We start from the raw sequence: 13,652 nt of genomic DNA on the forward strand, positions 1-13,652 counted from the left end.
GGACCGTCTCAATTGGGGGTTCAGTTGGCATAGCTCCTTGCCCCCCTGGCACCATACCCCTCCAGAGCCCCTGAGTGGAGCAGACCATTCGACCGACCGACACTCGTGAGTAAGAATCGACTTGTTGGCTTGGTTTCTGGTTTGGGGTGATTCTGTCATAACCTGGTATCTTGGAGTATTCGATGAGGTTCCAATTTATCCTTAAGAGGCCGGCCAGAGAGCGGGGTGTAGACCAAACTAAACTTAGCCTTGGAATCTCATGAGTAAATATGGATCCCTCCTGTAGAAACATTCAGGAAAAGACCCAAGGCTGGGGCTGGTGGGTTACGTGGGTGAGTTCACAGGTGCCCTGAGCGGTCTGAAAGCTGCCGGACAGCATTCGAAACTCCATACTCTCACTCAAGAATCATTTCTTCACGTCAAGTCAAGGAAAGGGAGCTATCCTGGTCTGACCCCTTCTTCCTCCACCCCCACCACGTATTGATGTGCAGGTTCAATCTCGGTAACTTCACTTACCTGAGATTAATTTAAAAGTTTGGCAAAGGATGGAGTGGTGCCCTGTTCTGAGCAGGGTGGTGAAATCCTGCCCAGACCCTGCCCTCATCGAGCAAACTCCCACCTCTTTGGATGGGGAGCTGTGCCTCCTCCACCCCCATCCCCCACCTGTACCCACACCCTGCCCCCTGGCCTCTGACTCTTTGTTAACACTGCCCGCCCAGTGCACCCTGGAAACCTGTCATATGCATGCACAGGTTGTGAAACATGATAGAGTTTAGCACTTCCCACCTTTCCAGGAATCTGCTGTGGTGGGACAGCCCTCAGAAATGACCCCCACAGATAAAGGGAGGTGATCCTCAGAGTAAACGAAAGAGTCAAAGAAATGGCTCAATAGGAGGGAGGTGTCCAAGAGTCTGTGTGCCCGCCTGTGACCTTTCCATCGCATTTCCCGCTCGGACTTTGGAGGCCTCTCCTGTCAACAGTCTTAGTCTAAGGGCAGGTGCCCCATAGGTGACGGCGGTGGCGCTGCCTATCTGATGACAGAAATGTGTGTGGCTTTTCCTCCGAGGGTCTGGCATTGATGTTGCCTGACAATTACTGACTTCACGGGGCGGGGGTGGGCGGGATCTTAGAGGCAGAAGTAAGAACACAGAAGTCCCAGAACAGATGAAGCAATGGTGTGTACTACAAGGGTTACCAGAAAGAACCAGGGATACTGAGAAAATCTTAAAGAGCTCCTAGACAGACTATTTTCCTTACAGGATTCTGAGTTTCGAGTAGTATCATTAGCTGTCCAGCCCCGGTGTGGACATCTTTGCTAGGGAGACACCCAGGTCTAAAATAAGAATCCACTTGATACCCGCAAAATCCTGATCACGGAATATTGAATTCTGTGGCCTCCTTTTTTGGCAAAGGAAGTAGAGATTGCGGGGAGGGGGTTTCAAACTGCTGGCCTTGTAGTTAGCAGCCAAACACATAACCTCTACACCACCCTATTTTTTTCTGAAAAATTATTAAACTTAGCCCAAAGGTGGTAGAAATCACACTCCATTACTTCTTAACTGAGGCCAAGGAGCCACTAATGTTGACAGCCAGCCAAGCACGCGCCTACAGAACAAGATCATGATTAGAACTCCAGAGAGAAGAATGGGAACCCGGAGGTGGGCGGTGGTAGGGCCGTGTGCACATCACCCCGACACACACACCCCACCCTCCCATCACCTGGCCCCTGGCTACTCACAGGCGCACCAAGACTCACTCCCAGGGGAGGGAGGCCACCAGCCGCTGTGCTGGGCATTAGGCCCTTCACAAGCCCTGAAGGCACAGGGCAGCTGCTTTGAGAATGTTCTCATTTCACTTAAAAGACAGAGCATTTTTCAATGTCAACTGCACCGTGTCTTTGATGCAAGCAATGTGGCACCAAATACTTCCCGTGACTTCCTGGTCCGTGAAAGCTCCCCTCCTGGGCAGGACTCCCAGCCACGTCCATGTGCAGCTCTGGTGGGTGCAGCCTCCACCATGGCTCCTGCTATGAAGAATTCAGGGTTACACTCGAATGGTGATCCTGAGCTCGGAGAAGCCATAGAAGGACAGAACTATTAGCTGAGAGAGAGACCCAGGGGGCGATGAAGCTGTTTAACAGACTCTGGGGAACGGGCCAGATGTGTTCTGAGGCTTGAAGGCGAGGGAGCTGGTGTGTCGGGAAAAGGAAGAGGCTGTTTAGACAGAGAAAAGAGCAGGAGCAAGGGCGAGTCTGAACGCAGAGTCGATGAAAGATCAGAAGACTGCCAACCTGCTCTGAACTGAGGGCCCCTGTGGGAGCAAGGGAGGGCGTGAGGCTTGGTCAATCTGGTTCAGAGAATGTAGGCACTTGATCGTCAGAATGAATCGGAAGTCACAGCGGATGCTGGGCCTGGTCAACCAGATGACCAAGTCAGACATAAGACTCCCTGTTAAATTTGGATTTTAGTTAGCGACAAACAATGTTTATTCTAACTTTACACCCCCGATGACTGCACAGGACAGATATAAGCTTAACGACATGCTCGCTGTTTAATTCAAACTTCAAATTGAACAGATAGACATGGCGTGTTTTTGTTTCCGAAATCTGGCTCCTAACGACCGCCCTCCTGGTACAGGGATATTCTAGCCAGATGGGCTCCGCAGAGGTGTTTGGAGGCTGACACTACTCACAGCAGAGCAGATTAGGGTACCCAGAGCACCTTTCAAACCGCTAGTCTTCCTATTTAAGTTTTCTCTCCCTGGGAAAGAAAAAGAAAGAACCTCTAGCATCTATGATTTTGTCTTTTAGCTGACTTTCCTCCAATTCAGCACCTCACCCCACCTCTAGCTTCCCCGCCCCCAAATCACTCCCACCCGCACCGTGCCCAGAGATCATTTGGCAACGTTGGAAGACATTTTTGATTGTCAGCTGTGGGGGGACGGCTCTCCTGTTATCTGGGGTGCCGAGGCCGGCATGCTGCTCCCCATCCTACAATGCACAAACCAGACCCAACAACACAGAGCCATCCAACCCCAGATGTCGATAATGTGGAGGTGGAGAAATCCTGCTTTAAACAAAGATAAGAGCGGAGTCACATTCCTGGCCAAAGGCCTCTGGCTTCCCAGGATCCTCCACAGCCCTCAGAACGAGTTCACGATGTTCTGTCCATCTGACGTGCAGGAGACGTTCCATGTGGCGCTCAACCAGGGTTTATTTTTGCACGCACATGTACACGCGCACACATGCACGCACCTCTCCGGACTTTGCAACCCCAGCAGTGACTCTCGCTTCCCATGTTCCTAGAATTCTAAAGAGCTTAAGGTGAGCGTGTGCAGGTCGCTGAAGACACCGTGTGGCTTGAATCAGAGAGGGCACTCCCACCCGCCCCGTGGGCCCTGCCGACACAGCCTGCGCTCATCGCGAGCCAGGCGAGCCAAGTGTAGGCTTGCTCGTCCTCCTCCTCTTCCTCAGAAACAGACGTGGTTGCTGTCAGTCAGATCCCAAGTGCTTCATCGCTGGGCCTGGCCCTGCGTGTGCAGGACTCGCCTGTTGCTGGGAAATGAGCAGCCTTCGGTGTCTCGTGGGTCACTTGGCGTGGCTTATTCACGATCCCGGGACAGAGGAAGGAAGGAAGCTGCAGGTAGAAATCATTGTGCGATGTACCCTAGTCGCCTCCGTCCCAGGTCTTCACGTTAGAAACCACGCTCTGAAGAAAGCTTAGTTTCTCCAGTGGCTCGTGACGACATTAACCTCCCTGGAGGTCATCCCGAGTGGGGCTCGGGGTCAGTGTTAACTGTCAGGAGGGGGACCCCGAGACACTCTCGGGATTACACCGCAGAGAAATCCCTGAACAAGATTGTGACCTAATTAGACTGCCAGGGAGGTTAGCCATGAGCTGCTGGAAGTAAATGACTAAGGATTTGACAATGACATGAAAGCGTGGTGCATCCAGTGGAACACTTGGCGACTTGCTGCCCAAAGGCCACACCTTAAAAAGCCAAGGGCAGCAGTTCTCAACCTGTGGGTTGCAACCCCTTTGGGCGTCAAACAACCCTTTCATGGGGTCGCCCGATGCATCACAGTAGCAAAATGACAGTGATGAAGTAGCAATAAAAATCATGTTATGGTTGAGGGATCACCACCACAGGAGGGACGGTATGAAAGGTGGAGGCAGGAAGAAGGTCGAGAACCACTGGCCTAGGGAAGGCAGCTCTGTTCTGTGCATTGGGGGTCAGAGGGTCGCTACTGGGCAGCAACTGGCTAGAGTTTTCTGGGAGCTTGTGGGACAGAGTAGGAGAAGGAGCCCCCACCATCAGGGTGCTGACTGGGGACATGGATGTTGGAAGGAGGGCTCTGTGCAGTCATGAGATGGGACCTGCTTTTCCAAAGAGCACCCTCTCCTTGTGCAGCTCATAGCCCCCAGGAGTCCAGCGCCTGGGGGAACTTGACAGCGAGATTGTGCTTTGTCTCCTGGGCTGGGGGCTGGGAGGTGACATTTTAGACTCTCTCTGTCCTGTGCTCTGTGACCAAGGTCTCTTTATAAGGAGGCAAGTGACAGGGATAACATGCGTAAGACGTGGGGGGACTCCATATCTAAGGGCTCATCAAGGCTGGCCAAGTTTGGCCTTGGCTGAAAGCAACGGTTTCTCTGTGGCCGGCTTATATTTAGCTCCCTTCTGTTCTTTGCAGTCGGTAGAGCCAGCCCAGCCACGCTCCGTTTGAAGTCCCAGAAGGCCACCAGGAGACGTGGAAAGGCAGAGAAGTTAAAGCAAGGAGAGCCCAGCGCAAGCCAGCCACTTCTGGGCCCGTGTGCCCTTGGGCGAGGTCTTTTAGCCGCTCTGAGCTTCGGTCCTTTTATCTGTGAAATGGGGATAAAAATATCTCGCTCTTATCAAGAGATCTTTGTAAAGTCTAAGGTTCCATGCAAATGTTAGTTCTTAGTTTGAACTGATGGAACAAGGATGCAAGAAGCCTCTCAAATGACAGGATGTACAGAAAAGAGAGTCGTTCGCCAACATGCCAAGATGTGCAGCATGCTCTCTGCTGTGAGGCTGGTTCTGGGGGGGCTTCCATCCGCTGTCTCCGTCCGGTTGACAGACGGTAATGGAGAAAGGAGGTACCCGGCTAACTTGTTAGCAAATGCAGGCGCCAGAGCTCTTTCCGGCCGCCCGGCAGGGGTCAGTCACCAGTCTGCCTGGAACACCCCCCCCTCGCCCCGAGCATGCTTCCCACATGGCCTCCCATCCCGCCAGAACAGTCTGGGTGGATGAAATGTGGGGAAGATGAATGAGGAACATTTGTGAATCATTGGAACAACCCTCCAAGAGAAAAGACCCATGCTGGCTCCAGGGATTTCTGTTGAGATCATCGGAATTTGAACTATAATATTTGGGTTGATTAATTATATTTCTGACATGTTTGTGTCTTGCCCTTGGAGGGAGTTGGGGGTGGGGCTGAGAGGAAAGGCCTATTGGTACCACTTTAAACAAAATTAATGAAAATAAATAAGGTGCAGGTCGCAGGTCAATATCCAAATGTGGCAACCATCAGCCACGGTCCCCCCACCCTCCCCACAGGTGCCCACTCAGCTGGGTCACGGATTAGCACTGTAAGGGCCACCACACACACACACCCAGCCAACTCTTGCCTCAGTGACCCTAGGAAAAGATCCCGTTCCGGCTCTGTGTTAGCTGCTTGGCGATGCACAAAAAATAAATGGCCAATGTACACCAATTACTGGAATAAAGTAACAGTCCTTTGTAGGCTGACCTCAATCTTAAATATTACTTTAGCATCGAAGGTAGAAAAGCTGTTTCCAAAATATGTCCACAGAGGCTTAGAATGCACAGGTTTGTGGCTTCACAGCCCAGAACAGAGTGTGAAAAAGGCAAACTGACTATCTTTGTGGGGCTGTAGTGGGCGTTATGATTAAATTATTAAGTTGACAAGTCAAAAGAGATAGCGGATCATGAAGAGGCCCCTTCGCTTAGTCAGATAACTCAAAGGCTGCTCCAGGGCCTGTGAAAGCTTGAAGGCCAACCAGCACCCGTGAGTTCGAGGTCATGGCCATGGCTCTGGAGTTCACAGCTTTTCACACTTGAAACCTTTTTTTTAATTTACTTCCACGAGCTAAATATAATAAGCCAAACTTTTAGGGGGGACAAAGAAAACAAAAGTCCTTTAGGATCAGAGCCTCTGCCCTGCAGAAAAACTACCAGGGAGAGATTGCCTTGAATGAGTCGCAAGGAAAAGGAAGCATACAGTCGAGCAAAACGCCCTGTTGCTCTCACAAAAGAATGATGACCTCACCAGTAGCTGATGTCTCTAAAAGATGGTTTTGGATATGTTCTGCAAGTTAGTCTGATGCCTATCAGCCAGAAGACTCAGTTGTCAGGGTGAAGCATAAGTCCCGCATCCTATGAGAATCAGGACGAGCAGCGACGACAGGACAGGAGACAAGCACGTGTAAGAACATCTCTGAGTGCCTGTTTGCTTGCAGACTGGGAGGCGGAAGCTTCAGACATTCGAGTGACTGGTCTGCAACTCTGAGAATAAGAAGTTGATTCCCAAAACCGGATTGCATCATGTCGCAGGACCAAACAGAAACGATGATTTTTAATGACACAGCTCTTTCCCAATTTTCTAAGGGAGCTTGGAGCACTGGAATTTGTCAGCTCTATGGCCATGCCTTCACGGTCCATTTGCTAGACGGCTCTACTAAATGGCTTTAGAATTAAGAGAACGACGAGAATTCCTGCCCTGTAAAAACAGGATTAGTCTGATGTCATCGCCCACCTCGCAATGTTCAAAGAAATTGTACAGGAAATCAGTATAATACCAGAGTCCTACATAAAACAATGCCTAAGTATGAAACATAGCTATTTTCATAAGGCGAATTCTCCTGCTGTAAACAATTGGTTTTTCAGCTCCATGCTCCTCAGGCAGCTGAGTCAGGCCTGGCTTTCCATGGATTCATTTAAAGAAGCAGCAAGTCAGGGGGCATCTGGGAGTCCAGAGACTGTCTCCTCAAGGAATTGTTAGGGAAGAGATGAGACCCAACAATTAGTGAATGAACGCCCCAGGTAAGCAAGCATTGGGCCGGACCCCGGGAGTTCCCAGGGACACACTGGGCCGATGGGCGCACCGTGTTGACACAGCGTGACACACACCCCGTGTGAGACAGACGGAGATTCCAAGGGAGTGTTTGAAGAGGCCAAGAAAAAAGACATCCTAAGACGTGAACCTAAGACAAAATTCCTGGGGACCCGGGAACCCAGAGCACATACCAAGTGAGCCGTCCGTCCGACGGATCCAGGTGAAGCCCTCTGAGGTGGGAGCCGAGATTCCTCCCCAGTAAAGAGTTCATCTCAGAAACAAACAGGGCCGTTTCCGCCCTACCCTGTCAGGTCATGAGGAACCGGAACCCGCTCCATGGTAGTGAGGTTTGGTTTTGAGGGAGGGTTTTTTTTTGGGGGGGGGGGGATGATTGAGTAAATGGAAAATATGAACCTGAACAGTGACCTAGATGTCTTCTATGTCTTTCAAACCATGCGTGGGTTCTGTTTGTTTGCTTGTCTACCTGTCTGCTCGGCAGGGTACATTGGTTTACATGTACCAACTCGCGCTCTTTTGCAGAATGCCCTGGCGAAGGCGACGGTGCAGGAACTGGCTACTCTGCACAACACCAAGTACACATACGGCCCAGGAGCGACCACCATCTGTGAGTCTGAGATGCTGGCAAAGGGCCGCCCTCGGCTTTTGCCAGTCTGCAAATCTCTGTGAAACAGGTCATCGGGAAAGAAGAGGGCAGAGGGGAGAGACCCCCTTCCAGCCAGGGAAGCATTTGCTCTTTGAAAGCATCTAGGGAGTCCTCAGTGCACAGCAAGCCCACGCTGGTTACAGGAGGAGCAAGGGAGGGAGGGGAGGGAGAAGGAAGAAGAAGGGACGGAGGAGTGGGGAGGAGACCAGCACCGTCTTCAAAGGCCCCATAGTCAGGAAGAAGGGAGAGGAGACCACCATCCATCGAGACACAGAGAAGACAACACCCAGTCCTGGCATATTAGGGATCCCTTCCCAGGAATAAGGGCACAGCGGCGCCTTGGGGGAAACCTCTTGCTGCGGCCTGGATCCTGGCTCAGGGCAACCCTGCCGCCCAGCGCAGACCTGCCCACAGCGTCTCCAAGGCTATGGCTCTTCCTGGGAGCTCCCTGACATCACTTTCTCCCAGGGAGGAGCTGCTGAGTCCCAAGCACGGGCCGAGCACGTAGCTGCTGCACCACACACAGCACAGCAGAGGGGAGATGGCTTTGCTAGCTAAACAGACTGTCCGAGTCAAGCCGCCCGAGGCTCATGCCACCTCCCGGGGGACTCGGTGCTTCTGAGTGCGCACCCACTGTGTGCAGGGAGAGCCCGAGGCTTTCTCCCAGACCGGATCAGAAAGGGACAGAGGGGCAGGCAGGCCTCCATGAGAAACGACATCCCACTGAGGTACAGCTAGGCCTTCACGTCCACCGACCCAGCCCCACAAGCCTTTGTCTTAAAAATCCAAAGTGTGTACAATGGTTCAGAATCACTGAAGGGTGACTTTCTGTGTGCGTCAAAATCTTATTTTCACCAAGCACAGCGATCAGAGGGGAAGCCCCACCAGCCAGCATAGACAAGCTGTGCTTAACCTGGGGCGCTGGTTCTCACCCTTCCTCATGCCGTGGCCCGTGAATACAGTTCATGTGGTGGTGACCCCCAGCCATAAAATTATTTTCGTTGCTACTTCATCCATCATTTTGCTACTGTGATGAATCGGGTAACCCCAGTGAAAAGGTTGTTCAACCCCCAAAGGGGTTGCGACCCACAGGTTGAGAACTGCTGACCTAGGGCATCCCAAACTGTCGTGGGGCCATTAACTGGGGAGGCAGGGAGAATCAGCCTGGACACTCATCAAACCTGTAGATTATCAGGGCTCTTTTCTTCCAAGTATCTTTTCGCCTGCCCTTAGAAGACTGTGGGAACTCTGGAAATTTTAGAGTTTAAAAAGCCCCACAAGAGATGGTTCTTCTCAGGTAGGTTTGGGGCCTCTGGCAAAACCACGCCCAGTCTGGCCTACTGAGGACCTCAGGGCAGAGCACCCTTCCACCTGGGCTCCGCTCAGTGCTACCTTCACGGCTACTGATGAGCTAAAATTGAACAAATGCCTGGGCTCGCCCTGCCCTTGCCCCCACTGCCCTCGGGGGCGTCGCCGCTACGCAGCTTCCACAGGCCTGGAGTGCGCTCCCTTCAGCCACTCAGCACACAGCCTCCCTCCTCCTTTTCCTCCGAGATCCTTGTTCAGAAACTGAAGAGCAACAAGAAAGGACGTACTGTATAACACCGCGTCCCGTCGCAGGCACTCACCCTGAGAATTCCATATGACCCGACCGATTCCATACTTTCTGAGAGACGAAAGACATCCTTCCCACAGAATAGGCAGAGGAGCAAGATGGGAGTGATTTATTTTAAAGACTGCCCTCCTATCCTTAATGATTCTGTGAACGAAGAAATGGACCGACCTGCATTCATGTTTGGCACGGTGTAATCTCGGCAGGCCAGTTATAATCTCTTGTAAGAAAAAAAACAAGAGCATGTACTCTGGTACAGGTAAGAGCTCGCAACACAGGGGATCCAGGACACATGAACCCCGCAGGACCAATAATGAGAGTAGCCATACCAGGAGGGGAAGGGGAAGGTGGGGGGAGAAAGGACACCGATCACAATGATTGACATATAAGAAATGCCTGGGCTCGCCCTGCCCTTGCTCGGTATGACATGGGAAAAATTATAAATTATCAAGGGTTCATGGGGGGTGGGAGAAATGAGCTGATACCAAGGGCTCAATAGAAAGAAAATGTTTTGAAAATGATGATGGCAACCTATATACAAATGTGCTTGACATGATGGATGGATGGATGGATGGGAGGGATGGGATGGGATGGGATGGATGGATGGATGGGAGGGATGGGATGGGATGGGATGGATGGATGGTGTTAAGAGCTGTAACAGCCCCCCCACACACAAAAAAATAAAGGCAATGAAAAACAAAAAAAAGAAACAAAAACTGCAAATTCCTACCCAGATTCAAACTCTTCTGTTTGTCCCCGCATTATAGACCCTGCTGCCGGGGGCTCTGACGACTGGGCCTATGACCAAGGAATCAAATATGCCTTCACCTTTGAACTCCGGGATAAAGGCAGATACGGCTTTGCCCTCCCAGAATCCCAGATCCAGGCCACCTGTGAGGAGACCCTGCTGGCCATCAAGCATGTGGCCCGCTACGTCCTGGAGCACCTGTACTAGGGCAGACGGCCAGAGGCTGACAGGTCTTCCTTCCACGCATGCGCATATCCTGCCATGTCTGCCCTGCATTCTTATTTCTGTTCTCATGGCTGCTAACCTGATCCCTATCTTTCTCCTCACTGTAGCCTCTGTCAGACTCTGTCAGATCATGTCCGATCGAGCACAGTAAAAAAATGAGCCTTTGCAAACGGAAAACCCGAGCAGTTGTGTGATTTGGGAGGGGTGGTTGCGGATAAAGGAAACCCTGAGTGGGCACGAGATGGCACTGAGGGCAGTCAGAGGACATCAGCACTAGCCTTGGCTCACTGGGGTCAGAGGCCCTCCTGACAGCAGGAGGCTCATGAATCAGTACCATCGGGGCAATCCGACACTTGCAAAATGTGCCGTGGTTATCCCCTCTATCTTGGATCACCTCCGCAAGTATCTTAAAGAGGTGTCTCCTGCACTCCCGAGCTTGTGCTGAGGGCAGAGCAAAGGCATGGCAGCCCGGGATGGGTGTGCAAGCTATTGGGGGGAGACAGGCCTGCAGGAAATGAGCGCTGCATTGTTCTGGTAAGGGTGTAGCTGTCAAACATTCAGCTTAGGTTAAGCCGTTGAGTGGTGGGCAGGCTACATGAGAGAAGACATCAAGAAAAGATCTACCTGGAGGGGGCGGTGGGTGGAGGGATGGGGCTGGAAACCGATCACTCCCTCAGGTAGAACTCCAACATGCAGAAGCAGTCCAAAGTGCCACCAGCGAGTCAATGAGAAGCCTGCCGGGAGGGTGAAGGGTTGAGGGTCAAGGGAGGAGGGGCGTGGGTAAGGGTTACAGAGGGAGGTGGGATCCGCAGGGGCAGAGCTGAGAAGACACCTTATGGAGGTGGGACACTGACCTACACATAAGGAGAAGGCTCTGAAGACATCATGTGTGACTAACATGATCGAACATTTATTAAAACACAGGTCAAGCTAGGGTTTTGATGCAAACCAGATCCAGTGTAAGGCAAGCGTGAGCGGGGCCTTGGCTGGACCAGCCAGATTTAGGAAGGCAGAGACAAAAACGGCATGACTTGAAATTTTCCAAAAATAAAACCGAACGTGCTTCTGTTCAGAGCACCTCGCACCACAGTTCAAATCCCAAATGGAATTCTATGTTTTGGGATGCTCCTTGGGGCACATGTTTTGAGAGTCAAAGAATAAAACATCAACTTGTTATTTTATATGTCACATCAGGAAAATAGGGTTTCATGCCTCCCACATATTAACATTTCTATGAACCACATTCTTTGCCATAAAACGGATTTGCAAACTGTCAAGCCAAAGAATGGTTCATTCCATCGAGTGTCCACTGGGTGGCAGCAGTACAAGTGCAAATTGTCACGCAATCCGCTTCAAAATAATTCCGTCACTTATCACTTAATAGAGACCATGAAGCGCACACACGCACAGGTTATGAACTCATCTGCAGCACCGATATGCAATAAACAACCATTGTAAGTGAGCTAAGTTGCCCTGGTCCCACTGTGGTCTGCTGTGAATCGGAGGACCAGTTCCCCCGTCACCACCTGAGTGAAGTGACCCTGCTGGAAGGATCATTCCCTGAAGTCCCGTGCTGTGCTTTCTTACCCTACAACACAGAACCCGTGAAAGTCCCTAAGTTGAGTGGTTGAAAAAATAAATGATTTTTCCCTAAAATATCAAGGAAACTTTGAGGAGACGATTAAAGACTGAGGACATCAAATTTGCAAATAGTCGCATTTAACACCGCGTGCATCCAAGACTTCCTGAACCTGGGTCTTGTTACATGACTCAGGCTGAACGACAGCTAGCTCGTGCTGGGAGCTGCTGGCTGGTCGAACTTGAGGAGGAAAGGGGAGCCAATTAGCCTCATCCTTGGCACGGCAGTAATGCCTGGTGCTCTCCGGTCTGGCTGACTGGAGACTGCACAGTGTTCCTGCCTTACCTCACCCACCTGGGAGCCCCGGACTCCTCTTACCTCACCTCCTGTAACCTCACTCTACTCGAGATCCCAAGACAGGCTCTGAGCCCTTTCTTCCAGCGCACCCAAATTGACAACGGACCAGCAACATAGCATTGGCCCCAGAGTCTCTCCTTTCTCAAATGAGGTATCCAGAAGACACCCAGCCTGGGTGCTCAGTCTGAATTATGGAAGTCTTCGTCCATGTCTCGATTCCCACCCCTTCCCTCAAGCTTCTCTGCTCCGGCTGGTCCACCGTCCTAAACACACCATCAAAGGCAGCCCCTCAGGCCTGGACAGAGGCACTACAGCAAGTTACACAGGTAGTCTGAGGGTCAGGCGGGTCTTGATGTTGCTCAGAGATGATCTCACTGGAACAGGGGGCCACTCCCCCTGTTCCTGGACCTGACACTGCCCGGGTGGCACACTCACCTCTCTGTTCAGAAACGCCCCCTCACTACAGTTGGTGACGCCCAGTCTCCAAGGTATTCAGTGTCCTTGTTAAGAACACTGCAGTCACCACTCGGCCAGCATCTTGTTCTTTCAACACATCCTTTAGGAGATCGCTAAATATGTTTCCAGAAGTAATCATGGCATTGGGTTTGAAAGAGAAGAATTAGCTGAACAATTCTGGTAAATCATCTCAAACATGTGCTTCCACTGTTGGGAGATTTCTTTTGCCGTGTGATGGAAAAATAAAACTAAAAAGCACCGTAAAAAGTGAAGTGATGTTTAAAACTGGCTAGGTGAACGCAACTACAAAAATCCCAGCAGTGCAAAGTTCCAAAACAATGGAACATCGTTGCCATGGGAAGCATTAAAATTGCAGTTTACTTTGAAAGAGATCAGTGTGACCTATGAAACATGACACAGTCGTATACAACAAATCCTAAAATGCTGGGGCTTCCAACCACTGTTCATCTTACTCCATTCCCATGCCAAGACCCCTTATACATCTTGGTGCCATCATACAAGGTTGCACTGAAGTATGACTGCCAAGAAAAGATGCTCGTTTGTAGAAAAGGCTCCGGAACATTCTTTAAATCCATCTCATGTACTTTTCCTCAGAGGCTAAATAGACAAGAGGGCACACGCGCATGCCCTGGAGGCACTGTGGAACACGCAGGGCTGTCACTCAGCAGGAGAAAGAGGAGGCTGTCTGCTCCCGTCCAGATTTACAGCCTCGCTCGCTCGCTCACATTCACCCAAGTACTGATGTTCACTCACTCACACACTCAGGCATTAACTCACCCATGCGCACACTCACAAACACGCTCACTCACACACTGCCACACACTCTCACACTCACTCACATACTTGTACACTCACACTCACTCATGCCCTCACTCATACTAACTCATACTTTCA

The 13,652-nt window shown here is 51.2% G+C and overlaps 1 protein-coding gene across 1 annotated transcript in view; it reads left to right on the forward strand.

Moving 5' to 3' along the window:
- The window catches only part of CPB1 (carboxypeptidase B1), a 32,325-nt gene extending 21,998 nt beyond the window's left edge, over positions 1-10,327 (forward strand). Inside the window, exons 10-11 of the mRNA XM_075555557.1 lie at positions 7,637-7,721; positions 10,140-10,327. Of these exons, the coding sequence (XP_075411672.1) occupies positions 7,637-7,721; positions 10,140-10,327 (273 nt within the window). The remainder of the gene's footprint in view (positions 1-7,636; positions 7,722-10,139) is intronic.
- Positions 10,328-13,652: the final 3,325 nt, after the last annotated feature.

This window comes from Tenrec ecaudatus, chromosome 8 (assembly GCF_050624435.1).
Source record: "Tenrec ecaudatus isolate mTenEca1 chromosome 8, mTenEca1.hap1, whole genome shotgun sequence".
NCBI classification, from domain to species: Eukaryota; Metazoa; Chordata; class Mammalia; order Afrosoricida; family Tenrecidae; genus Tenrec; species Tenrec ecaudatus.